The sequence below is a fragment of the Falco biarmicus genome, chromosome 5 (genome assembly GCF_023638135.1).
Source record: "Falco biarmicus isolate bFalBia1 chromosome 5, bFalBia1.pri, whole genome shotgun sequence".
Classification (NCBI taxonomy): domain Eukaryota; kingdom Metazoa; phylum Chordata; class Aves; order Falconiformes; family Falconidae; genus Falco; species Falco biarmicus.
Genome location: NC_079292.1, coordinates 47892023 through 47915841, shown reverse-complemented (window position 1 = coordinate 47915841; position 23819 = coordinate 47892023). Strand labels below are relative to the sequence as shown.

At 41.1% G+C, this 23819-nt stretch overlaps 1 protein-coding gene across 1 annotated transcript in view; it reads left to right on the top strand.

Annotated features, from left to right (window-relative positions):
- Positions 1–23819, top strand: part of PLXNC1 (plexin C1) — a 72626-nt gene that overhangs the window by 30037 nt on the left and 18770 nt on the right. The window contains exons 10-21 of the mRNA XM_056340068.1: positions 1902–2041; positions 3123–3302; positions 4595–4682; positions 5540–5746; positions 5862–6053; positions 9527–9626; positions 10651–10752; positions 11140–11243; positions 15120–15161; positions 15656–15780; positions 16386–16584; positions 17969–18115. Of these exons, the coding sequence (XP_056196043.1) occupies positions 1902–2041; positions 3123–3302; positions 4595–4682; positions 5540–5746; positions 5862–6053; positions 9527–9626; positions 10651–10752; positions 11140–11243; positions 15120–15161; positions 15656–15780; positions 16386–16584; positions 17969–18115 (1626 nt within the window). The remainder of the gene's footprint in view (positions 1–1901; positions 2042–3122; positions 3303–4594; positions 4683–5539; positions 5747–5861; positions 6054–9526; positions 9627–10650; positions 10753–11139; positions 11244–15119; positions 15162–15655; positions 15781–16385; positions 16585–17968; positions 18116–23819) is intronic.

Here is a 23819-nt window from a genome sequence, read left to right as displayed (position 1 = left end):
AATTCGCAGTTTCTTTTGCTGCTGAGGAAAGTGTCACAGACCGCGGTGGTCAAGCGGGGAAGCAGGCTCTCCAGTGGCTGGGGGTGCCTGGCGTTGCCCTCACCGGGGCTCACATCCCTGGTGCAGCTCTGGGGGATCGCCATGTGTTTGTGTGACACTGCATTATTCCTGTGCTTCACAGCTCCCTGCTGGTTACCAGTGAGAGCCCCAAAGCATGTGTTTTACTCATTTCTGTAGGATTTGGCTTCTGGATTTGTGTGAGGATATTGACTGTCCTTGGTGCGCTTGAGGCTGGGGAGAAGCAGAGGGACAGGGATGTGGGTGGAGAAAAGCACTGGTGCTTCGCTGGCTCTGATCTCTCAGATTTCTGCTTCACTTGTCCTGCTTGCATACTGAGGGTTAAACTGATCCCTGGATCGGGGTGGGAGCGAATTTCTCCCCACCCACCCCCACCCCCCAGCCTCGGGCTGTTTTTGTCAGGGCTTTCCTTTGCCCCATTATCCATACCAGAGGTCATCTTGGAGGCCCATTTGCAGGCCCTCTGGCCCCAGCCTTTCACTCTCTTGCCTTTTCCTGAGACACAAGTTGCAGCTTTCAGTCAGTTGTGACAGGTCTCACATTTGCTCCAGAGCACTCTGGTGTTCAGCAGGCTGTGGTAGCGTGTGGGAACAACGTGCCAGGGACCTTTCTGAAGCAGGCAATGGCTGTGTTTGCAGAGGATGGTGATGTGACCCCAGTGGTCCCCACAGACCACCAGCCCGAAGTCTTGGTGTTGCTCTGAAAAGATTACTGGGGAGAAAAACCCTGTGGGAAGGTCTTTCCTGGAGGTTTTGCACCAGCAGCTTTTCTGGGCTCAGGAAGGCTGAACTGCCCAGTGGAGGTGTCCACAGGTGCACAGCAGAAGTCAAGAAGTCAGGATAATCATAATACTCTAAAAACTCATTTTAATATTATAGGCAGTCTAGAAGCAAGCTAATAAATCATTTGGCTGAGAAGGTCCCAAACAGTTTGTGGTTTTTTTCACATGTGTTTTTTCCTGGTTTTTTTGAATGTCTTCAGTTTGTTGTCTGAAAGATACACTGAGAGGAAACAGTCTGTGTGATTATAAAACTGAGGAAGCAGTAAAATTGATTAAACATGAGATGCTGTCAAATGGATCAAGTAAATACACTAGGGGAAAAAACCCTATCTCTTCTCGCTTGGTAGCGTTAGTAAGTTAAAATAAGTAAATGCAAAGATAGCCAAAGAAAAGCACAGTTTAAAAATTGTCCACGTTTCTGCAAGACTGTGACAGAGCAAACTAGAATTATTCTTCAGTGCTGGAAAAGAGATTTGTAAACTTCTTAGAATCAAAATGGGATACCAAAAAATCCCTGCAGTTGTGTTGTACCTTTAGCTCTATGTATAACTTTGAAAAGACTTTCTAGTAAAGCTAATTCTGGGGCTCTTTCTCAACTTTTCATTCTAGGATTTGACCCTGCTTCCCCTTTTCAGGTCATGAGAGATGCCTTCATTTGTTTCTCTGATCTCTCATAGTGACGGCACCACAGGTTTCGTCTTGCATTGTTTCTTAGTTCTTCAAGGGTCACACAAGATGTATCATTTCAAGCTGGGTTTTTATGATGCTTACCTTCCAGTATGTCAGATTGTGATTCCATTGGACAACTTTGTTATGAGATACATTAAAATAGAAAATATGTAGGTAAAAATAGTTGGCTTGTAAAGAAGTTCTGATTGACAGTTATTCCCAGGGTCAAGCTTAACGAAATTTGAAATTAATAAGACAGATCTGTCCCAGTGCAATAAAGATTGCATTCCTGGGTGGTGGTTGGTTTTGCAGCTGTTGTTTAACTGCCTAGCCTTTTTATAACCAGATTTTGTTTTGTTTTGTTTTCTGATAGCTTATCAGCATTCATTCCATTGAACCTCTGTGGATTTCTACGTTAGGCAAAAGTGAAATAACAGTCAAAGGAGAAAACTTTACACGTGCATCGGGCATAAAACTGATACTGACTGGAATCACAGGCTGTAAGCCAGACATGTGAGTTAAGCTCTGAAAAATAATAATACTTTTTACTTTGCATGGTGAAAATTATGCCCATTTTGCCCTAGCAATACAGTTGTCCAGTAACCCTTCTCAGCAGAGTGGGGGATGCTCTGCACTCCTTTAGTTATACTTCCACTTTAAATTCCCAAAGGATGGAAATTAATTTGGTGTTTGGGTACAATACAAGGGATGGATGTGTAGATAGGCAGTTCTCGCAGCAGTAGTAGGACAGTTCTGTACCTGTGATCCTCTGTGCTTTGCAGCAGGCAGCAAGAAGTTAGGTCACAAGAAAGCCTCAGATTTTGTTTGACTCACTGCTGCTTCAGAATATCCCCCATATATTCTAGGATTCTGCTTGTGAAAGCACAAACGCCGGGCCAGGGAAGGGAAGCTCTCATGCAATAGCTTGTACTTTTCTCTGTTAATGATTGCACAGTGTTACCCCCTAGATAATTAGGCTATCTTATTCTGAATCAGTCATTTTCAGATGCATCTGCAATGGCTGCCTGTGATTACCAAGCCCATTTTCCATAGCTAGCACTTGAAAAAGCATTCATGTGGTACTGTTTGATTTTTACTTCAACCATGGATTTCCTGGGGACTGCAGAAGAAAAAACAGAGAGAAGAAGTGAGAGAAAGGAAGTAGAAAGAGGAAGGAGTGAAAAGGAGGAAGGGGGCGAGGGGCAGGGAGAGGGAAAGAGAGAAAGAAAAAGAAGAAAGAAAAGAAAGTTTAAGGTTCTCATTCTTGACTAGCTCGTGGACTGTGTTGGTAGCACAAAGGAGTACACAGTAAACAGCAAAACCACACGTTGCCTTACATAGCCTCATCCCAAGGCCACAAGACCTGTATCTGTACTGTCTTGCCTGATTACTGTGACACACAGCAACTTCATTCAAAAGATGCCCTACTTTGTCTTTTCAGCTCCCTGCTCTATCTTTCCACCTCCATCTGGCAAGTCAGAGATTCATTTCTCTTTTCTCCTTATCCTTTGCTATAGGTCATAGGCTTTGTGTAGTAACAGCAGTGAGTGGCATAGTGGGTTCTGCATTTCTGACTGTTTTCTTTCTCTTCCAGCATTAAGGTTAGAAGTGTGCTAAATGATACACAAATGACATTTGCTCTCCCACCAACACGTAAAGAGGCCAAACGTATATGTATACAGGCTAATGGAGAAAAATGCTCACCACCAATGACCCTGCATTATGTTTCACTGCCATCATGTTTTGGAATCACACCCAACACTTCCTGGATTAGGTAAATTTGTCTTTTTATACTTTTTATTTATTTACTGAAGTGTAGTCCCACTGAGCTGATATGAACCTACTTGGCAAGACTGCAGCTGATGTAAACTTGGATGACTGCTGTAACCTGTCATGAAGAATGAATTTACGCCGGTGAACTGATTTAGCATACAGATAGGGTCATCATGCAAGACAGATTCTGTGTTTGTCAGGATTCTGTAAACTTCCCTGCCCACCCCAGGTCTTCTTTTGACTTCCACAGAAGTCAAAAATAGTCTCTTCATACTAAAGCTAAATCCAAAATATGGGTAGCATGCATGAATTCAAACTCCAGTTAACTTTGATTTCTTGATACTAATACACCCTTCACCTCTGAAACAGTATAAAGTATCAGTGAATTGGAAATCACACGAAAATTATCACCACTGCAGTGATACACCTAGACTTGCTTTAGGACTTGGTTCCCTAAAGCCAAAAGAGCCCTTTTCAAGCCTCTGCTGTGTTCTGTGAGAGGCTCATAGCTCCAGTGAAAGACTTACAGGGTGGTTTTAAGATACTCTCAGGCACAGCTTTCCACCTGTCCTCTGGCTGCACTGTTTTTACCCACTTCCCTGTTCTTAATCTGGTAACTTGGTGTCAAGCACTGGCATATGTGGGTTTGAGGCAATACGTTGGACTGGCCCCTGCAGCAGCTGAGCAGCTAGGGTGCATGCCCTCATTTCCAGGTGAGAGGCAGCTCAGGCAGCTGGAAATTAATAATACCTTAAACTACTCCAGCTGTGTTCAGCAGAGATTGGGAGCCAAGAGCCCTCAGACACAAGCACCATTGTGTGTGCTGAGACAGATGGTCTGAACACTGCCGAGAATGTTTCCTGTGAGGTGCCTGGCACCATTGGTTCGTCCTGAAAAAGGCAAGAATTAAGCATAGGCAGGGCTACTCTGGGGCAGTGAAAGACCCTGACGTTCTTTCTTCAAGACAGAATGTTAAATCATGGTCTAGTTCTTTGGCTGCATGAATAGAAAGCAAGTCCCTGAAAAGGAGTATGCACGTTTGTGCTATCTAGTCATTTGGTTTTGTGGTAGCAAAAGTATTTACCGTTACATTACGAGAAAAGAACGGAAGCACACTGTATAGCTCATATTATCTTGTCCTGCAGCTTGAGTGTATTATATTGGCTGCTACCAAAGCAAAATGCATGAGTAGTTTATTCATGGCTGAAGCCTTAATGCAGGACTTTATCTGTGAGAAAACAGATAATATTAACCCCAACCACTGCCCTCCAACCCCTCTTTCTTTTTTTACAGTGGTGGTCGCAAAATTACTACGATTGGTAGAAATTTTAATGTGGTGGACAGTGTGATTATTTCAGATGACCAGAGATCAAACCTCACCGTAAGTCTTAATCTCCTTTACAATACCAAATAGAGGTCTCTTGAAGGTTTTGTTCCTAAGGTTGCAGGAGAATCTCAATATTTTTTGAACACTTGCAGGCACACGTCAGACACCCTACTGAAATAAATGTGACCACTTGTAGGATTACAGTTGCACACATTCTCGGTACAAGATCATGGATACACAAAAGCTACTCTCCTGCATAATTCCCTGAGTATTTTTAATGTGCTCTAGAGACTTGTTCCAAATCCATCCTTTTTGAGTCTCCCCAGCCTCCAGACGGGGGTGGTGTACTTCTCTCTGGCTTTGTGTTGAGCACCCAAATGGTGCCACTGCCTCAGCAAGGGGTGGAGCTGATGTTGGGACAAAACCCTTTCTCCAAGGCTGTGAGGAGGTAGGCACCCTGTTGACTCCTGGGCTTGCAGCACAGAGACCAGAAAACCCCGTGGAGTAAACAATGGGGTGACTGTAGCAAACCCCGCTCAGAAGTAAAGCTGGGGAGAGCCAGTGCGAGGGGTGCTGGAGGGCTTGTCCTGCTCCTCTCGTATCACCTACACTGAGGGGAAGGAAGGAGAAATCACTGTCACTATTCCTGTCTCACTGCAGGAAATAGCTGCCATAGCAGTGTGCAATCAGCCTTAAAGCAGCGTGCAGAGTGTGTGGTGAATGTGCATAAAGGTAGACACAGGCTCAACACAGAAACTTTCCCAGGTGCTCTGCATGCAGCCCTGATCGCAGAGGTTTAGCAGATACCTGTGTGAAGTCAGGAAGACATTAAAATGATTTTGAGTGCCTGTTTGTGATTGTGCTCACTGTTGAGTACTTAATGACTTACAGCTTTGCTATTGCATTTCTAGGTCTCTAGGTGTCCTGGAAATGAATCTGAATATCATTACTTAACACCAAGCCTGGGCCATGCAACGGAGGGTAAAGTTGTTGATATGATGTTAAAAGTGGAAACTACCTTTATACCATGCGTCAAATTACACTATCACCCTGACCCAGTGTTCATTAACTACCAGCTGCACACTGAGCTGGATCCTGATCTGGAATTAAAAATATATGTAAGTTTGAAAGTAATAAACTCTTAATTCCTTATTTAAAGTAGTTATTGGGGATTTTGTTTCTTGCTGTATGTAGTTTATTTAGTTTTTATTATTTCATTGTTTTTCCCTCTAGAAAGAAAATGACAACTTGAATATTTCTAAAACTGAGGTAGAAGTTTATCTGTCATATATGAATGGTGCACAGACCAAAAAGATATGGTTCAGTGTCCAAAATATTACCAAAAAGCCAGACCGTAGCACTATACTGTGCAAATTCAAAAGGGAAGGAACAGACAAGATTGACTTTTCCACGGTGAAAGTTTTTGTAAGTAGAATTCCCTTTTGTTGCAGTTCAACAGTGTTTGGATGTTTATACAAATGTAGTAAACTGTATCGATAATGCTGCCATCGTGAATGTTCTTTATAGAGGGAGGAACTGGATGCGTTTTCTGCTGTACTGGTACTCAGTAGTACAGTTATCCGCCTCATATCTAAGCATGCCTGCCTAGCTTAGGTACCACTGACGGTACTGAGTTCATTTACTGTCTGGTTACTGATGTAGTGTCAGAGGTAGGCTTTGCAGCCCAAACTGAGCTCACTTCTGCTGAGCTCCAGGAAAGCAGTAGTTTGTCACACCTCTAGCTGCAGCACAGACATCACCGATACAGCATCACTGGCTCTAGGAAAGCCCCTCATCTTAGATCTGTAAGCAATCTGCTGCTGTACTGTGGCCATGGCTAAAAGGATTGTGTCCTCCCATTTGCTTGTTCTTCCTAAAGTAGATAAGGATCTTGGAGAGTGCATAGGGATTGCCACCTAGACAGAAGAGAAGGCATTTCTGCATGAAAAAGGGGTGATATTCATTGTGTGCTGGGAAGGCCAAAATGCTTTGAACATGTGGCACAAAGCCAGGCCCAAACATAAGAACATTAGCATGGATGTCAAAGCTAAATGGCAGCTTAAGATATTTGCTCCAGGAAAAAGATGAAGATAGGAATTTTTTAAAATGCAATCATCACCATTTATGAGGGAGAAAAATGATGCCAGACCCTTATTGCAGTGTATGGTGGCATAAAGCTGAAATCACTCTATTGACTTCAAGGCATATGGCTCATAGTAAAGATTAACGAAGCTATTCTCAATTTCATATCACTGTTAACTGATCCCCCATCTGTGAATCCTGCCGTCTGAGCCAGTTATGGCACGGAAAAGCCTTTCTGAGATTGGTGTTGCATTTAAATATTAACGTTGCCTTGCAATATCACGTGCTCATCCTGCAAGCTTCATAGGAGTCACTGTCATCAAAAAGTCACCACTTTGCTAAGGCAAATCACATGCAATAGTTAGAATGTAACATTTCACTTCTGGTACCTTAAAAATTATTTTTTTCAACATCAAGAAAAATGTAAATGTCATAAACCATCAAGTGTTTTTTTCAACCTTATAAATAAATCATCATCGAAGAAGTAGGGCCACCCTGAAGAAAGGATAAGATGGGTATAAAAGATAGATATGGTTTAAGAATAAATGTATGTCTTGCCTTAGTTTTCAGGATGAAAGAGGATATTGAGTGTGGGGTCAAAGACAGGATCAGTCTGAATGGAGGTGTCAAAGAAGAGAATGCCATTCTTGTTACAGTACCAGGATTCAGGTAGATCAAGGGGCTCAAGACAGTAGGAGCAGGATCATTCCCATCACAGCACTGTGAAGGAAATGGCACATAATACTGTAGGCTTCATAGGAAAGATTTAAAGGAAAACTGCAGTCAGAAGACATACTGTATGACTGGAGAGCAGCAAATATAAAGCCAATATTCAAAAGAAGAAAAAAATAACTAGGCAAATGGAGATGTGCTGATCTAATCCTACCTCTGTGTAAAGCTTTATAATGTATTTGGAATGAGGGTCTCATGAAAGACCTGGAGGTAAATGGAAAATGGGGTGTCAACTTCTTTTCAATAAAAGCAGATTATGCTAGGTATCTTTATTTTATAAGATGAGTTGTTTTCTCAGCAAGAAAAAAGCAGTAGATCACATGTACCTAGTCATTCAGTAAACTACTTAACATGTTGATTATGAAGACACTAGGGATTAGAAAAACTGGATGCTCTGTAAGGGGAAGCTTACACTGGGCAATGTTGATTTTCATACGGTTATTATTTAACATCGGTAGTGACTTGAGTACAAAAATAAGGCATGTGCTAATAACATTTGGTGATGACATAAAGCTCAGAGGCATTACCTGTCCAGAGGAGGTTTTATAATGCCATGCAGGAAGAATATGAGTTTAGGAATAGGAATTGGATTGATTCAGGTGTACCTTATTTAGTCTGTGATTCATAAGCAAGATAAATAAAAGATAAGGAAAGAAATGGGGCCACTGGATACGAAGGTTATGGTGAAGATTAAAGATAATCTAAATATAAGCAGAAAATTAAGTGAATGTTTTGCCTCTATTTTCAATAAGCGGGGATGAGGAACAGAAATTTCTGCTTTAGGAATGCTTTGGCTGGATGTGACAAGTGGAGAAAAGCAGGTGTATTAGTCACAGGATGATTAATGTATTTAGCCACCAATGCATTTCAGTCTTGGAAATGGCAAATAGGATCTTAGGAAGGCTCAGATCGGAAGTACTTTGTGTAGGAACTGTGAAAACATATAAACAACTGAGGAAAAAATAACATTTGACAGAGGAAATAGGTCTGCTTTATGTTCTGTTCTTTGTAGCCCCAGCAATACGAAGTCTCTGTTCTTCCAGCCCTGTGGGGTTTCTTTGCTTGCTTGTGTCTGTGTAGCTGCAATGTGACTATCCAGTTGGCAGTCTCCAGCTGCCCTGGCTGCTCACCTCCTGTGACAAGCCAGTGACTGAAATCACCAGATCTTTGCCTTCCCTGCTGTAACCCAAAATAATTTCAACCCGACTCTCCTTTTCAATTATCCCAGGCTCATTTCTGTCCCTGGCACTTGGTGGTATTCTTTTCCTGTGTCAAAGTGTATTTTTACTTCTAGTATTTTTATAGTCTTAGCTACCCTTTATTTATGTGCTTTCACAGTCCTCTTTGAGATCCTCCTTTGTGAAATTTCTTCTGCCATAATTATCAGTGGTGAATGCCTCAGTTTGGCATCTGGCAGACTTCAGCACTTTTGTGTATCCCTAAGAGTTAATGCCTGTCCTGCCTTCGACAAGCCCAGTGGCTGTTGGGGGATGTTGTGTGTGTATGTTGTTTTTGTTCTCAAACAGACCTTCAGGAATGCCCTGCATCCTATGTAAAGAGGTTGAAACTTCTGCAAAGAAATAGGGAAGAGGGCTGTGGGCTAGGTGTATGTCAAACATTTTACTTCCCTTATTATTAGCATGAGTCTTATCTTACTTTTCTGCTCAGCAGAGTAACACTGTGAGTGCAAAGGAATATTTTTAACAACACACCTTCCTTACCTCAAAATGCCAGAATGTTTAGCAGCGATTCTGAAGTCCATGAGCCACTTGGCCAGCCTGAGGCCAGATCTTGCCATTCGAGGGCTCTAGTTTACAGTGAGAGCAATGGCAAAATTTGATGCTGCATGAAGACCTCCAAATTTTTCTCTTGTCACTGCTCTGTTATCCTGCGTAAACATCAAACACACCAAAAGTTAAGTTTGTGTTGGTTCATACATATTTTCCCAAATTGCTGCTGTTTTCCCAATAATCTGCAGAACCAGTGTCTTCCATGTGCCTTATTTTTTTTTAATACAATAAATGTCATTTTAAGCACTGGTATAATGCCTGTCCTCTATTAACACAGCCATTATTTTTCTTCAGGTCAAATTAGGAAATTTTGAGCATGAAGTCAAACCAACATCATCACACATATATTTATATGTTCTTATTTTGCTACCTATTGTAGTGGGTGTCATTATAGGTAAGTACAATAACGTGTTTTCAGTTTTTGATTTGCTGAAGGGTATAATCATGACACATAAAACACATATACATGCACACATACATGTTTGGGACTGTCACAAGCAGTCCGATGGTTTTCCCTGGTTCCCAATAAGCGTGGACAAAGTTAACTCCGGTCTGGTGGTGAAGTCCATCTTGTCAGATTACAGCACGTTAGGAGACAGTAGTTATGTCTGTTCTGCTGGGATTATTTGTCATCATTTAGTGAGGCAAGCCGTAGGACTGACATCCTTGTGTCACAACTCGGGCCCTTCCAGCTGTCAGCTGGGCTTCCCTCCTGTCCCTGGGGCAGATGTTCCCTAACAAACTGCTTATCCTCAGGCAGTGTTTGTGGTGTTTCTGCTCAGTCTCATTTGGATCATTCATGAATTTGTAGGTCATTACTAAATTGAGGGGGGTAAATAATTATACCCTCCTCTTTTTGTCACACTTGTTTTCTGAACGTGTTGACCTGATTATGTATTTGATGAATTTCCATCCATTGTAATAAGTTTAGGAGTTTGTTGTTTTGTTTACTTGGTTTTCTTTTTAAAAAGTGCATTACCTTTACAGGAACCGTATCTCATGCCTTTACTCTCTCAAAATAAACTTTAGAGAAGTTAATTCAGATTTGCTGCTTAAAACAACTGGTTTTCCTGTTCTATCAGTGCTACTTTAAGAAGGCTGCTAGCAGAAGTGGTTGTTAGATTCTGTGTCTCACTGTGCAGGTTGTACGTAGCAGGGTGTGCTTCGAATAAAGTTGGATTGACAATTCTATGACCTTGTTAAAAGGAATGTTTTTTATTAAACATTAGGGTTTAGATCCAGATAACCAGGGCTCATGGGTACTAGCACACTAACAACAGTAGAAACAGTAATCCTCCTGGAGAGTGCAAGTGTATGTTAATCTTTCTGTTTCTTAAAGTAATATTAATATATATTTTATATAGGGGTTTTCTGTTCTGCGATTTCTGTACTCAGAATCTTTTTTTCTTCCTTTTTAGCGGCATTCATAGTTACTAGATACAAATCCAAAGAGTTAACTCGTAAACAGAGTCAGCAACTTGAACTGCTGGAATATGAGATTCGGAAGGAAATACGTGAGGGTAGGTCTAAAGAGCTTTATAGAGCTTAAGTACAGGATAATTTCTGAACTGAAACTGTCAAGAAGCTCACATGATATAAACATTTTAATTTTATAGCTGTTAGAATATTTTTGTGTTGTATCAGAGTTCCGCTTTAATGTTGTGCACTGCAGTAGCAGAAAGCACTGAGCTACTAATAGGATTGCACGTAATATTTCCTTCAGCAAAAGTGGGAGGAAAAAAATGGATTGGTACTTTCCTGTTCATAAGAGCTTCAGTAGTAAAACAACCTCTCTTCCCTGAAAACTGTTTTTAAGGAATATCTACTGGGGCCAAGTTATAATCGTAAAGATGATTTTGTGTCAGCTAAACTAACTCTCTGGGTGGGGAGGGGGGTTGCTTTTTCAGGATTTGCTGAGCTGCAGATGGATGAATTAGATGTGGTGGATAGTTTTGGAACTGTTCCCTTCCTTGACTACAAACACTTTGCTCTTAGAACTTTCTTTCCAGAGGTAATTATTTACAAGTCTTTCAGTTGTCAGCCCTGCCTAATAATGAAAAAGCTAGGAAGATCAGGATCAAATAACTACAGTAAATACTACATAGTGATTGCACATTGTTTTCACGAGAAACTTTTCTTAAGTCAAGAATTAGCAAAGAACACTTATGGCTGTACATCTCTATATTTAATGAAGCCTAACTGCTATAGATAAAGAACTATTGTTGAATTTTCAAGGGTTGTGTGTGCATCCATTTCTTTTTGGCTCAGCCTCCCTAAGCTGCTTGCCTTTCAGGCCATCCTAACTAAGCTATAATTTATCCACTGCTTTTTCTTGTTCTCATGCTTTCACTTTCCATGCTATAGCTAATTAAAGCAACAGTCAGGCTAGCTAACATGCTACTAACATCATGACACTTCCTAATTAGACTTGTGGGATGAAGAAATGGCTCTAAGGTTGTGCTAACTTTCTACTCCAAGCTGCTGACAGAAATGGTAAGACCTTGATTCAGAGGAGTGCAGGTCACATGCTTAAAAATTTCATTAGTACTTAAGTGCTGTCTGGTTTAGATGTGGATATTTTCATTGTTCTTTGGAGCAGTTTGTGCCACTGCATCAGAGGACCGAAGAGGCCTTTTTTCAAATGTTTTACTTCTCTTGCTGTTGGGGTTTTTTTTTTGCATATGTAGCACATTACAATGCTGATAAGTGCATTTGCCACAGCTTTCAAAATTTTATCATGATGTTAAGCAATGCTTACCGACATTTACTAATTGGTAGAAGCTGTGATCTCAGCTGGTGATATTTTGCTGTGTAACTGTCACCAATGAGTAGAAAACTTTGGTTAGTGCTGCGGTTTTGTAGGGTATAGCTGGTATGTATGCGAACTACCCACTAGTCTTCATGTATTACTCATCAGTGCTGTGGTCCCATCCTGCAGTCTTATCTGCACACTGCATCGCTTTATTGCCATGTGCGATTCCACTAAAAGCTCATTGTGATAAAATTAAACATGTGATAGTGCAGAATGAGGGTCTTTTTATGTACACCACCAAATACCAGATACTAAGGTAGACTAATATTTAACAATTACGTATGCATAATCTTTGTACGCTTTGAGTCCAGCTCTCACACCAAAGGAAACTGGGAATATCTCTTCTGGTACTGCTGGGATGCCCCCAGTGTAATTTTTATGGGGTCACTAGGAGGTTTGAAGGAATTGGACCAAGGAAACGTTACTTTGTGTATCTCTTTTCTTTCAGTTTAATTTGTTGCCAGGCATATTAGAATTAAAATAGTGGTTATTTTTAGGAATGCATCTTTTACTAGTGGTAGTCTCCTGTCAAAACAGTAACAATCTGTAGAAGCTGTCTGGGTGGAAATGCTTTGCTTTATGCAAATGAAAAGGAAAGGAAAAAAGACATGAAGTCTGCCACTCCATTGCATTATGTGAGGTCAGAAAGGGAAGGGCTCCTGTTTTGCCTTGGCGAGACTCATGCTGCTGCATCCTGGAAACGATTCCAATTAGATCTTATCTCAGTGTGAAATACTGATACCACAAAGGTAAACTTGCCACTATTAGCTCTCTGCAGACATGCAGTGTCAGTCAGGCAAGTTATTTAATGTATTGTGTACCGATTTGTCCTGCTAAGTACTTACCGTTTACATTACCGGAGTGTCCAAACATGCCTTGTGCTTTATGAATGTGGTAGGAGAGCAGTGCTCTACTAAACAAATATTGCTGGTGAACAGAAAAGGTGATGGGGTAGTAGATTGCAACTGAGTGTCAGAAGGGTCAAAGTGACAAACCACCACTTCCCTCACTAACCTCATGTGTTTGAATGATGCCTGTACTGTACTCTTTCTGCCTTCCAGTGTGTTCAATGTTCAATGAGCTTTGTCTCTCCTAACCTAAGCTGTTTAAACATGGACATCAAAGCTGTTCACTGAGCATCTTCTGTAGTCAGTGCAGAGACAGGCAGCTCAAGAAAGCGATCCATCCTACTCGTCTAAGAATCTGTCTCAGGATGGGATGAGTTGCTTAAGGATACCTGAATCAGATACCTGAAATGAAGAGTGATAGACCCCATCTCATTTTGAGCTTCTCACTTCCTGCTGCTTCAATTTTTTTATATTTAATCTGGCTTGATAGCTTTTGTTTTGTGCTTAATGCTTGTAGGTTTTTAGATGGATATTACATCTGTTCTTAAAATATTCCTTCTGTTCAGCCTGGTTTTTTGCTTTACTTGTTCAATTTAGATTTTTTTCTGTTTTCCCTCAATTTCCCACATTGTTTGGTTTGATGCTACCATACTTGTTCCCTGTTCACAAGCATTTTTAACCTTTAACGTGGTTTTGATTGTTTCATTCTCTGTGTGTGTGTGTTTTATTGGTAGATGGTGTTAGGGGGGGCTGAAAAAGTTCTGGAAAAATGGGAATAGCCAATGGAGGAAGAGGGAGAAGAATATGGTAGGGGAGAAGAGAACAGGAGTCATGAGGAAAAGGAGGGATGAAAAATCAGATAGGTAGATGAAAAATTAGATGTGAGCTGGCAATGTGCACTTGCAGCCTAGAAAGCTGATCATATCCTGGGCTGCATAAAAAGAAGCCTGGCCAGCAGGCTGGGGGAGGTGATCCTCCCTCCCTACTCTGCTCTCACAAGAGTGTCTCCAGCATAAGAAGGACATGGACCTGTTGAAGTGAGTCCTGAGGAGGGCCATGAAAATGGTTGGAGGGCTGGGATACCACTCCTGTGAAGAAAGCCTGAGTGAGCTGAGATTGTTCAGCTTGGAGAAGAGGAGGCTCTGAAGAGATCTTATTGCAGCCTTTCAATATAAAGCAAGCTTATAAGAAAGACAGAGACAGACTTTTTACCAGGGCCTGTAGTGACAGAACAAGGGGCAATGGTTTTAAACTGAAAGAGGATAGATTTAGATTGGACATAAGGAAGACATTCTTTACGATGAAGGTGGTGAGACACTGGAACATGTTGCCCAGAGAAGCTGTGGATGTCCCATCCCTGGAAGTGTTCAAGGTCAGGTTGGATGGAACTTTGAGCAACCTGATCTAGTGGGAGGTGTCCTGTCCATGGCAAGGGGGCTGGAACTAGATGATCTTTGAAGGTCCCTTCCAACCTAAACAATTCTGTGATTCTATGATTCTGTAAGGAAACTAGGGGCTGCCAGCATCACAGATAGAGCAGATGACTGTTAGGAGTGTGAATTTGTTGCTCAAGGGTGCTGCTTTGGGAACATGCAGCTGTGTTGGGACCTTTGTGGCTGTTAGAATCAGACAAGAGGCACTGACAAGGTATTGGAGAACTGGGGGCTTCCCTTTGTTGTGAGAGCTTTTGCTAGGACTGGATGTGTGGTGGCACCTGTGCCTCTCTGGAGACTGACAGCATGGACCTCCTGGAGAGCTCATTAGTGAACATTCATGAAGTGCCTTGAAATGAATGGAGGCAGATGAACTTGAGTGTCACTCTGTTACAGAAACCCTGTATACCGAAGGCTATCATTGCTGTCCTAGAAGGATGCAGCCTACAGCACCCCTCACACGCCAGCACATTTGCAGATGAGGGTGATGAACAGCTTTTCCTGCGGACCGATAGTTGACTGCTGTGCTAGTGCAGCTCAGCAGCACAGAGTAACACACAGAGCAGCACTGAAGTCAGTACCAGCTCATCTTTGAGAGTTCACTTTTCAGTGAACCTTGGCAGCACCTTATTGTGTAGAGTTTTTTATATTGTAGCTGTGCTAGAAAACAGCATTTGCATTGTTTTATTTCAAGTCGTATGCCATCAGGAACGTGCTTGGCATGTTTAACATACATGTGTTAGAAATTTTTGGTATGCTTAAGAATGATAAATATCACCTGTCTTATATTTTAGTCAGGAGGCTTTGCATCCATCTTCAGTGAAGACATGCCACAGGTAAGTTGATGTAGTGTGATATGCCTTATTTAACAAACAGTTTTTCAAGAGTAATTGTATCCCTTATCTCAGTGTTGTTCTAGAACACATTGGATTGCATTTTCAGTGTGTTCCCTTTCCCCCATGAGGAAGGTTACGTGGATTTATGTATAAAAAGAATTTGGTATGTAAGATGCTGTTACCCAATGTATATTATGATTTATTTAAATGAAATAAACAGAATCTAGTGATGGAAAATGACAGGCAAACTTAGCTATTGGCATTACTTTGTGTATATGACAGAAAATGTGTGCTCTGCCTGTGTGTACTCTGTGTTGCACAGAAATGCAACTGTATCTTTGGTAAAATCCTGAGACCCGTGAAGTAAATGCAAAATTCCCGCTGATTTGAATGAAGCCAGGTTCTTATCCCATATGTTGCTTACCATTTTTCTGAGCATTAAGAATCCATCATAGCCAAACTACAGTTTGCTTATTTTTGTTTAACTATTCCAGAGCAGAGACCAAACAAGCAAGGACGAAAGCTTCAACATGTTGCATGCTTTAATTTGTAACAAGAACTTTCTTGTTACTCTCATTCACACCCTTGAAAAGCAGAAAAATTTCTCTGTGAAAGACAGGTATAGTATGATTATGCTTATCATCTTCAAGACAAAGAATTAGCAGGAAAAAACAACATGGATTGTAGCGCACAAATGTAATTTCTGTTTCTTGCAAAACACGCTTGCATTACCCCAGAGCATTTTTCTATCTTCTCCATCTGCACACAATGAGGAAGAAAAAACATTGCCATTAAAAAAAGCCATTAAAGAGAAATCAGAATGTTTGCACATGTAAACAAAGAGGCAGAGAAGCAGGAAAACTCACTTCAAAACTGTAAACACTTCCTGCAGTTAGATCAACAGTTCTACAGTTTAGAAGTGTTCTGTCACTGAAGCAGGTGTTGTTCTGCAGAATTAAATCTAGAGACACAAATTCTGTGTTTAAAAATAATCACAAGAGCAGATGGACTTCAATATTTTATATTTTTGTACAGATCAGTGGACAATTTCTGTACCTGTGGAGGGAGAACTTAAGATATGAACTGCACTAAAGTGTATTTCATTTGTTAAAGATGACTGGGAAGAGAAATTCCAAATACTATAGCATTCTTCCCTCCTGCCCCCTTCTTCTTCCTTTTTTTTTCTTCCTTTTATTTTTGTTTGTTTGTTTGTTTGTTTAACAGGTGCTTGTTTGCATCCTTCTTGACTATTGCACTACAAACTAAGCTAGTTTATTTAACCCATATTTTGGAAGTGTTGACAAAGGACTTGATGGAGCAATCAAGCAATGTACAGCCTAAGCTCCTGCTCAGGCGAACAGAATCTGTGGTAGAAAAACTGCTGACAAACTGGATGTCTGTCTGCCTTTCTGGATTTCTTCGGGTACGTGTACATCTTGTTACTATGTAAGATATGCAAAGAACTGTTTTAACTGATTTCTTCCGTAGGAATTGTTAGAGGGATCAGTTTAAAGCATTCAATTTAACATTATTAATGTGTTCTCTTCTAGTTTAGATGACTTAGCTAGCTGTCATCAATGGGAGGTAGGAAAAGAGCACGTATGTAAGCGATGATCACGTCCTTTATTTGGCTGAGATTTGGGTAGTTTTGCAGTTCAAGCATATTCTTTTCTCATGTTAGACATTTCATCTCCGGGAGATGTATTCTGGTCATACTAAAAGACTGACATGCTTGTTTAAGTACAGCTGTACCTTTCTGTGCAAGCTGTTGGAAAGCTACCACGTAATGGAAATGTAAGGAATACCATCTTTTGGAAAACTAAACTTCTTTCCACACTTTTTAACCTCCAAACAGCCTGCAGATTTTAAGAACTAAATGACTTCAAGTGGAAACAAAATAAGCATTTTCTTTCATTTTGCTGTTTATTTTATTCCACTTCATAGCACCTCGTTCTTGGTTTCAGTGCTTGGTTATGCTTCCTGTTTCTCTTACCAGTGTGGTGGTATTGTACTGTTGGTATCACTCATATCAGTTCTTGCATTAATATAGCAGCAGAATTGTTTGAGGCTTAGCAGCTCACACCAGTTTCCTGAAACCCCAGGAGAAAGCCAAGGAACTGTCAGAGATCTGTTCTCGGTACACCAGTCATCTTTACAGAGCTGTGCTAGTGAGATGCCTTAGCCAGGCTGCAGGAATGGTGTCATGTGGAAACAAAGATCCATCCTTCCTTTCTCAGGTACTTCCCTGAAGCCTGCAGTTCAGGCAGGAGAGGGAAGCCCCAGGTTCATTCCCTCTTTTGCTGATACACCAGTCTACATCCCACGACCTTGCTCCCAAGGCTTTTTTTCAGGGACAGCAAGGGGAGACACCAAGTCAAAAGGAAACCAGTTGTTAGCTTGTTTTCTCACAAGACTGAAAAAGGTTGAAATAGCTGAAGTATGTGTGTGAACACATGCACATCTCGCCCCCCACCCACTCTCTGGTGGAACTAGGAAGCATCTGCCAGGTGGAGTAGGAGCAGCTTGTCTGTAGCGTGCTTGTGCACAGCAAGGGGCTGTGAGCTGTCTTGCCACACACTCCAGCTGTCCCTTGCTATTTGCATGAGACTTTCACATGAAAAGCAAAGGATGGGGCTTAAACAAATAACTAGATAAATCGGCTCAGAGGGATTTTCTTTTCTAATTGCAAGATAGCAAGTCAGTTAAAAGGAAATAATTTGTTACACTTGATATTTTTCTCTCATTATTCGTGCCCATTTAATTATTGCAAAAATAAACATGTTCCTTGCATTTGTTTCATGTCCTAGGAGACGATTGGTGAACCTTTCTATTTGCTAGTGACAACCCTCAATCAGAGGATAAACAAAGGCCCTGTTGACGCGATAACTTGCAAAGCCCTGTACACGCTTAACGAAGACTGGCTGCTGTGGCAAGTGTCTGAGTTCAAAACAGTGGTATGTTTGCCAGTTTGTGTTCCCTCCAAACATGGACAACTACCGCATTTTGTCTTTTTCTAGGAAGCTAAATTAAGGTTCTTGGATGCTAAGGTGATGGTTAAGTACCCCGAAAATACAATTGTTATTGCTGACAAAATTTCAAAACGCAACAGAGTTTAACTAGCTAGCGTTTCACCAATACACATTTCAGAAATAGCACTCACTTGTGGCTTCACAGCATGCCTTAATCGCCAAAGGTTAGGCTTAATGAAGTCTCAGGGTATTAAAATTCCTTCTTATTTTAAAGTGTACTACAAAAATATAAACATATGCTTAGAATTTAAGCTAAATTACACTTTTCCAATGAATGAAAGAATGGAATGCTGAGGTTTTATTTTTCTATTGTGTTTACTTGTGGCTAATCTTCAGGCAGCAATCCTTTGCTGTGTGTTTCCATGTTACTAGCTCTAAATTAGCAAGGTTAATGTGGTGGATTTTAATTAGTTGCATGGTTAAAAACAAGGTGTCTGGGAAGCCTAGCTAAATTTCTGAACTTCAGCATAGATTTCTTGCCTTCTCAAAGCAATTACAAAGCGCTTTCTCTTTTCCAGTTACACCCAGAATTCTTTTAAAGCTGGAGTTCTTTTACTGATTGTCATTCTGACACTGAGGGGAGGAGGGCAGCAAGGATTATTGTACTTTGGAGCATGTAAAAATTGTGGCTTTTTGAGTAGAAGGTCTGAAAAAGGGTTTCAGAATAACCTGAGCACTTTTTTTCCAGAATTTCCAGATTTTGAGCCTGAGAACTTAAAAATCTGTGTTTCCAGTCATTTCCATAGCTTCCTTGCTTCTTAACTCCTGGCTTCCTGTTAGAGTTACCAGACATACTTAGGAGTATGAGAAGTGTGACTGAATAGCGAGCTTCAGAGCTTGGGAGCAGAAACTGCCATGGCAGGGACACTGCAAGTGCTGGTGGCTTTGGAGGAGAATTCAGTACTTTTCAGAGTCCATATTCTGAGCCTCAGGTAGGGCTGGAGCTTCTAGGTCTGTCCATCTTCCATTTCTGCAGCAAGAACCTGGAGGTCCTAAGATGCCATATACTGGAGCAGACTATGTGACCTTGAAAATTTTGGCTGGTCAGTAACCCTTTGGACTTAGCTCACTGGGTCACATAGGAAGCTCACTGAAATGACAACCTTTCTGTGAAACATTTCTGAATTGTTATTTTCTGCCAAAAGCTCTTGGACTGACAAATTTATAGGCAGATCTTCTTATAGCTGTTTACAAAGCTGTTGTTGGAAGCTTCATTTGAAGGTACTTCAAGCTAAGTTACCACAACATGCATTTGGAAAGGAAGTTTGTGACTAAAAATTAAATGCATAATATTGTATCTTTGGTTTCCTTGTTTGTGCGCTGCGTTCTGGCATGCATTTGGGATCCAGGGTAAGTTTAAATATATCGCTATATATAGCCATAGCATACAAAACCCAGTAGTTATGCAGAGCAACAATTTTCAAGCAAGCTCAATATGCTTGTTCCTAGTAGACTGCGCAGGAACATCTGGTCCTGTGGAATTGATTGACTTTTCTTATTTATAGCACAAATTCAAACTGAGAGCACCTTGGGGGGGATAGCTGATGCTGAACCACTGTACACTGCCTTAAATACTTTCCCTAGTGCTACTTCTATGCATACAGTTGCTGATAAGGTCTTGTGGGCAGCCTGCAGTGGAGAGAGGGGAAGCGGTCTGAAGGACTCGGTATCAGTGGGGAAGGCTGGCTGCAGATGGATGAGGAAGTGAGAGAGCAGAGAGCCTTTCTTGAACATTGTTTGCTGCCTTTGTGCTTTGTATTCCTGCTTTTTAGTAGGAGAGAATGATACTGTTCCAGGGTTAGTTAGTAAGTCAGCTTTCCCCACTAAGGTCCAGTAGGGTATTGGACTTGGCTGAAAGTGGCTGAATGTTGCCTTTAAAACTGTCAGAAAAGGGGAGGGGATCCTGCAGTAAAATTATAGAGATGAAGCCCAAGGACTCTGGTTCTGGCTGGACAGGGAAACAGTTTTGTTCGGTGTTCTGTCTAAGATTTATGCTAGAAACTAGAACTCAGCTGTGAAAGAGATTTAGGTGGAACAGTGAAGCTTTCTGGGCTGGGGAAGCAGGCCAGCTGTGCACGTTTTCTCTTCAAGAATAGCATTTAACAGGATGCTGAAGTGGAAGGAGTCAGCTTTTCTTCTCTCACTAACACCACTCACGTGCACTGCAATGAAATGCAGGACCTTTTGAGCGTACCAACAGGAAACCAAGTATTTTCTCCTTTCTTTGGAAGAAAATTTCTCCCTAAAGGATTGCAGGTTTTGGTTTTTAGATGGAATTAATTCTGAGCTGAATTTTCAAATGCATTTGCACATTTGCTCACTGCAGTTACATTCTGAGTCTTGCAGTATTTTGTTGGTATTTTATTTTGGCCCTTTCCACAGCCCTACAATAGCAGTACATTAAAACCTACCTGTCCAGAGCAAAGTATAAAAACACAGCCAAAAGGAGAGTGACAGAAAGATACTGAAGCACATCTGCAGGCACACAGTGTCCAGGTTTTTAAGCTGTGTAGCCACTTGAAGATGCAGAGATGCATCTGGTAAGGAGTTTAACGCTCAAAATAGTGGCAGGGCGCAAAGAAGGGTGTAGGCATTCTGCATGCAAATATCTCCTTTCAGGATCGGGAGTCGGTTCTAAGCCAATAAAAGCAGAATACAGACAGGCTCAAAAAAATCAAGGGGGGTTCCACCGGTTCTCTCCTAAACACACCACTATGCAGGTAAACTCTTGGAGCAGGACAATGAAGATGCACCGAGCAGAGAGCAAGAAGGAAGGACAAGACAGATTTTCTAAAATTCAGGCCATTTGTAACAGGTCAAAAAGAGAACTAAGAAATATGTTGGTTTTGAATTGTGTTAGAGCTGGCCCTTGGCTGGGCCCCATGCCTTTTTTAAAAAGGCTACAGACCTTGGACCCAGCCAGCCCCCTACTGTTAGCCCTCTCTGCTGGAAAGGGTCAGATATTGAACGGAGATGAGCTGCTGAAGTAAATACTCAAGCAGAGGAATTGAAGGAAAGATGCTTCTAAAAGCACTGGTCCAGTATGAGCTGAGGAGCTGTGTGGTTTCACACTGTGCTTATATTTGGGTATTGAGAAATAAAACTGCCTTGAAAGAGACTTGGATGTGTTGTGGAGCCTTTTCACAGGCTGGGGAAGCAAGTCTGCTTTCTCACAGGCAGACAAGCAGCTGCACCCCTCAGTGAATAATTTGCTCAATGACTGATGAAGCAGCGCAGCGCACAGCTGAGTGTTAGCGTTTCACTGAAGTGTTTCGTTTTAAATAGAAAAGCTACACAATGTCAGCCTAGCATGGGAGAAGTTCTTGGTGGAATCTCTCCTGTGGAAAACCAGGGGACTTCTTCCTGTGGTAGACTTGGTGCTCCAGCATTCTTTTGAATAGTCACTGCTTATTTTAAAAGAGAGGATTTGGGCTGTTGAATTCTTTGCTGAAATGAGTTTGCATTTTGAGATGGGAAGAAATTATCTAATGCACCTGTTCAGCCAACTGCTTTTTATTGACAGTGAAGCAAAGCCAAGTGGTGGAAGGTTGTTCAAAGTGTCCAACTGCTTTATGAGTTAAAGAAGGGTGTTAAAAGAAGTGGGAGGGCTGCAAGGGAGTAGAGCAGCGAAAGGGAACCCGATTTCCTAATAATACCCATGCTTGTGGTATTATTAGGCACACTTTGTGAGAGATAAGGAAGCTATAAGAGCATGTGACATACGGGGATTTTTGTCAGCAAAAGAAGACGCAACAGCCCTCTCTAGGAAGCAAGCAGGGCAGATGTTGGCTGCAGGAGAGTCTTCTGAATTAGGTACAGATTGAGTACCGTTGTAGCATCGAGAGTAGAACCCTTGCTTTGCATAGTGCCCATCTAGCCTAAATTTAACTCCTGTAACATTTTCGGTGCCAATTTGTTAGCTGTTCTATAACCTCTTCATGGGTAACTGTTCTGGCTGCTACAGAAGGATCATACAATCACTATGTTTTTTCCTGTTTGTTGTATTTCATAGTCTGGGTGACAGGAGTGTAGGTCTAAGGCAGTTTTGTTGCGCTGTACATCATGGTGCTGTCTCCTTTACATAAATTCTCTTAAGTTCTAGCAGTCAAAAGTTTTTCTTGTTTTTTCAGTCAGTGTGTTAAATGGAAATACACTTTGTTCAGATGCATAGCTGAATAGAGAACAGAGTAATGAGTAAGAACCCTTGAATATCCCAGATGATTTTTCTTTACTTCTAAGAAAATACGGCATTATCACATTTACTTGTTAAACCACATGACATTTATCTGCTATGGTTATTCATAGCTTTACTAAGTAATTCATTGTTGGAAATTCATTTTCAAGAAAACTGCAAAACTGAAGAATCATCTATAAACATTGTCTTCAAATGTCATTATTTCTGTCACTGCATGAGTGCAAAAAAAATGTTTTTAAAATTTGTTCCTTTCTTTTAGCTAGGTACCAAACTAGTTCCTATACAAGTAGTTGCAGGTGCTTGCCTTGTTCTCCTTCAGTAGCCTTTAACAATTCTTGCAACCTTTGTTAAGCCTTTGCTGAAGAGCACTGTGACTTTGTGTTGCTAATCACTAGTATCTAGTGCACAAAGTCTCAACTCTAGACATTACTAGGCTGAACCATGTCCTGTAATTTTCTCCTGAATCTTTCCCTAAGTTAACTTGTATTTCTGTTTACTTTGTAAAGTGAGAAAGCTTAGAAAAGGGGCCTGATAATGTTTCTTTGTGCCTTCCATGTATTCTCCTGTGATTTCTCTTAAATGTTTTCTGACCTTCAGAGCTGATCATAAAAGGGCTTTCATAATTTTACAGTCCTTTCTGATCCTTTTTCCAGTTCTACGCTTTGTGTCTAAATGCAGTGATTGTGACTGTCAGATTCTGATTAATGGTTTCTAAAGCCAGGGATCGTGCTGTCAGACAGGTTGAATCTGATTTATGAGGACTTCAGCTGCAGAGGGAAGACTTAATAATAATTGGCTTTCCTAGCTCCCCATCAATTGCTTCATCACTTAAGATTAACTTCTGCAGGAAATCATATCAGCAAAACTGTCTGGCTCTCTTGGTTTAGATTTTTATGCATTTCAATATTTCTTCCCATCTGACCACCTTTGAGTCGTAAAGTGTTGTTATTATCCTCACTTTGTGGATACTGTCAATTAAGGAGTCCATAAATTACTTGTATTCCACCTACATAAAGGACTGCTGCTCTCTTTTTACAGTCCTGTCATCCTGCAATGAGTTGAGCGCGCAGGGATGGGAGAGCTCTCACATGCTAATAACTGAAGAGTCTGCACATTTATGTGTGATCCGTGTGAGACCATGTGCTGAAAAGGGAATGCAGCAGAGAAAAAGACAGTTTCTCCTGATGGTCTGAAAGGAAGAGAAAATAAAGGAATCAGGAATGTGCATATTGCAGTGTAGGAATAATGTTAGGAGGAAAGGATCAACTAAGGGAAGGGATGCTTCCAAGGATGTAAAGACAAATCAACATTAGTTAAAGTGTGACTAGCTACTCCAGAAAGATCAGTCTGGAGACTACAAGAGACAAAGTCTGATTAAAATGAGTTTTCCAAAGTCAAAATACAGTTAGTCCCTGTCCATATTTTTATCCTACA